General features: G+C 33.7%; 1 protein-coding gene across 1 annotated transcript in view; it reads left to right on the top strand.

Annotated features, from left to right (window-relative positions):
- The first annotated feature begins 919 nt into the window (after positions 1 to 919).
- LOC117170990 (carbonic anhydrase 4-like) overlaps positions 920 to 3,801 on the top strand; it is a 7,127-nt gene continuing 4,245 nt past the window's right edge. Inside the window, exons 1-2 of the mRNA XM_033358034.1 lie at positions 920 to 970; positions 1,213 to 1,476. Coding sequence (XP_033213925.1) covers positions 920 to 970; positions 1,213 to 1,476 — 315 coding nt within the window. The remainder of the gene's footprint in view (positions 971 to 1,212; positions 1,477 to 3,801) is intronic.

Consider the following 3,801-nt stretch of genomic DNA (forward strand, 5'->3'; position numbering starts at 1 on the left):
GTATAGGTATATAATGTCCGAACCGCTCCGAACTCTCTCGCGAGAGTTTGGTGTACTAAAATTTGGAGTATCGATAATATTGGTATTTAATTTATCGACATGGATTCAAATTTTATTTTTTGATCAGAGAAATTTCACGTGTTACAAAACTTTTTAGATATCTTGTGACGTTAGGGTAGATTCCTCCTGCTCTTCTGAGCAGAAGGAATCGCTACCTTAAGAGAGGTACGCTTCCTTAAGAGAAAGACGTTACTCTAGTTAGAATTTGTAAAAAGAAATATGACATTTTTTGAAATTTCGCAAGTTTATTTGTGTTTGTCATTTTTTGGGTTTCATAGCCCCGGGAAGAAATAGTTATAGGTTTTGTCGGGTGTTCATCCAACCATAATACATTTTTTGCAGGCGGGGAAATTAAGGGAGGGGAGTAAGAGAAATAAAAAGTAAGGAGAAATGGGTAGGGAGAAGTATGGGAAGGGAGTGGAATGAGGAAAGTTGGGAAAGAAAGAGGAGGGGATATTAGGAGCTTCAGGCTAAGTAAGGGGTGGGGAATAATGGGAACCGAGGGGAAATGAGGAGAGAGGAAGTATGAGAAGCGGGAGAAAAAAAGGGGAGGGTAGAAAGTGAAGTGAGTTGAAATGAGTGAAGGGGAAGTAAATTTTTGTAGAAAAAGTGAGGGTAGGGAAGTAGGGCAAGTGAGAGGAATAGAATTAGTGAATGTGAGGGGGGATTAGGTAAGGGGCTGAAGGTCAAGTGTGGACAAATTAGGAGAGGGAAATGAGGGAAGGTGAAAGAAAATGAGTGGAGAAAAGTTATGGCAAGTGAAGAAAAAGAAGGGCAGGAGAACTATGGGAAGTAAGAAGGAGAGAGCGGATGGAAAATAGGTGTAGAGAGGTACATTGAGGGAAGAGGAAGTAGGGGAATGAGGGAGAGGGAAAGTAGAATCGAGGAGAATTTCGGGAAGGGAAGTGTGGTGAAATTAGGGAGGGAAATAGGGAAACTTAGGGGATGTGAAGCGGAAGATAGGTGGCGTGTGTGGAGAAGATTTAGGGTGGGGAGAGGAAATTAGGGGAAGAATGTTGGGGAAAGTATGGGATGAGAGAAGGAGGTGTAAACCACTTAATTATCGTCTTAATAGGCTACTCAACCCTTTGTTGAATAATTTTTCCATTATTTTTACGCTTTTCTGCTGCTATTTGGTATTTGGCCTTACAGATTTGTTGCATCCTAAAAGGACTGTTCAATGACGTTACAGTGCAAATCAGTCTGACTGGGGTGCCAATTAACTTAATGGGTGGAGGCCTACCAACCACTTATGTCTTGGAGCAAATTCATGTTCACTGGGAAGCAGAGCACACAATCGATGGTGTTAGAGATGCCATGGAATTACATTTCGTCCATTATGACAAAGAATTCGCAAATGCTACTTCAGCCTCGAAATATCCAAATGGAATAGCTGTTGTTGCAGTTCTCTTTGAGGTGATTATTCTTTCTAATCTAAGGGGCCATTCGTAAACAACTTTACTAATTTCACGGGGGGGGGGGGGCATTCGAAGTAAACTTATGAACTTACATAACGTTTGGTACCTTTCCTGATGATAAATTTTAACACAGTTTGCCAATTTCGCGTTTAATAATTACTTCATAAGTTTTAAAATCACTTTCATATTTCAAACTTCAAGCTCTTTCCCCTTTTCTCCTCTTTTCACATTTTTTTAAGAGTTCTTCTTTTTCCTCATATTTTTAAGAAAGTCCCACTTTTTCTCGTTGTTTTCGCTTCAATACTAACAGAATTAGTAGATCCCAATAAGAAAATCCAAATACTTTCGGTTTAAAAGTTACTTTTTTGTTTTGATTGAAGAAACTATTATTAATTTTTTTTTAATTCATCTCGGTTAGTTAAAAATTTAATTGTTTTTTGAAAATGTGAATACATTGTTTATAATCTGCTCGCGAGTTTACAATTAAAATATTTATTCACTTAAAATTTATATTGAAATGGACTTTGAATCAATAACTACAATTTATTTAAATTATTTCCCTTCCATTTTATAAATCATTATCATCAGAAAAATCATTTTTTTGGTTCAAAAGTTCATCTTTTTTTAATCAAGTCCACTCTTTTTTTAGAATTCAACTCTTCGAAAAAAATTAACTTTTTGGCTTGAAAATTTTACTACTTGGAAGAAAGTTCAACTATTCTATAAAAAATTCGCCTCTTTTGCATAAGAATTCAACTGTTTTCATTACAATCTTTTATTTGTAGTTAGTTGGAGGATTTAAAGCGTTCCATATCAAATTCAATATGTTAAATATATATGGTATATATGGTACCTATTATTTCCATATTTTTGTGAAAAATCACCCCATTTTTCTCTGGTTTGAAAGAATTTCGGGTTGTGGAGAGTGATATTTTTAATTTTTCTTTACGTTATTTTCAGATGAAAGGGGTTCTACAGTCGTCAAATAAGGGGGGTTGAGGGATGCTTAAGAATAAGCACAAAAATTGGTTTATTTAAAAAATTTTCTCTGTATGGTTTGTGATTTTATAAATACACCAAATTTTCGTTTTCAGTCCAGTGTCGGGGGTTGCCTTCAAATAACCTTAGACTAATTTCAGGGGGGTCGAAAAGTAAACAGTGAGGGCCGACTGACTCGTTTCCAATTGGAATATATATATATATATATATATAATTTCGCAACCGCACTCGCCCTGCTCCCCTGAGAATCGGGTTGAGACAGCATTTCTAGGAAGACTGAGAACGAGGTGGCTGAAAGCGAGAGTTCAGTGTATGGTATAACAATTTCATCATTCTGAGATTTCAGGGTCGCTACTGAAGCCTGGTTTTAAAATTCTATGACTATTACAGGTTGATCAGGTCCAGTTTAAAAAAAAATCCCAGTACTAATTTCGCCCAAAAAATCGATTAAATTCAATTTAATTTAAAAACATTTACAGATGGCATTTAAATTTATCAACAATTTCTGAAAAGGCTTAAATTATAATCATATCGAAAGGTTGACCACTTGACTTTTGAATTTAGAGCAAATTTCAAGATTTAAAAGGTTTCAACAATTTTTTTAGGATTTCTGAAAGATTTAAAGGATTTTTAGATTTCAGAAATATTTTAGACGAAAAAGTCTATTCAATCACTTGAAATATCGTATATTTCGTAGCACATAACATGCAGTTTCAGATTCGTTCGATTTCAATCTTTCCTCAATCTTAAAATTACAGTTTAACTTTTTCACTTATGAAATCATTTAGTTTATAATGCATAATTCTAAATTTTAAAATTTTAAAATATTAGATTTCAGGTATTTATTTTCAATATAAATTAATTAATGATTTTCAAAATTAAACTGTAGTTCAAGTATTTAAAATATAATAAAATTCATTTTACAAGACGACTTTAAATCTGTTCAAACGCAAACAGTTGACAAATTTATTAACATTACAAAATCGAAATTAATAGATTCATAATAAAAGCTTTTAATGAATTGTACATCATATTCAAATATTGTTACAATCTAAAATATTCGATTCTGATCCCATTCTATTTAAAATTTTTTAATTAAAAAAAGAACAATTTTGTAATACTTATTGGACTGAAGTTTCTGACGTTATATGCTGAATTTTTTAGAAATTTTTAGCCCATATATGGCCCAGAAAAATAAAAAAATGCCCAGAAACGGTTTCCCTATTTAGTAAAGCGATTCCAGCAATAAAAACCCAGAAAACCCATACTTGCAAGGATATACCGTGTGCTCTACCCTAAAACGAAGAGGAGGTGACTTCTTTAC

This window comes from Belonocnema kinseyi, chromosome 4 (assembly GCF_010883055.1).
Source record: "Belonocnema kinseyi isolate 2016_QV_RU_SX_M_011 chromosome 4, B_treatae_v1, whole genome shotgun sequence".
NCBI classification, from domain to species: domain Eukaryota; kingdom Metazoa; phylum Arthropoda; class Insecta; order Hymenoptera; family Cynipidae; genus Belonocnema; species Belonocnema kinseyi.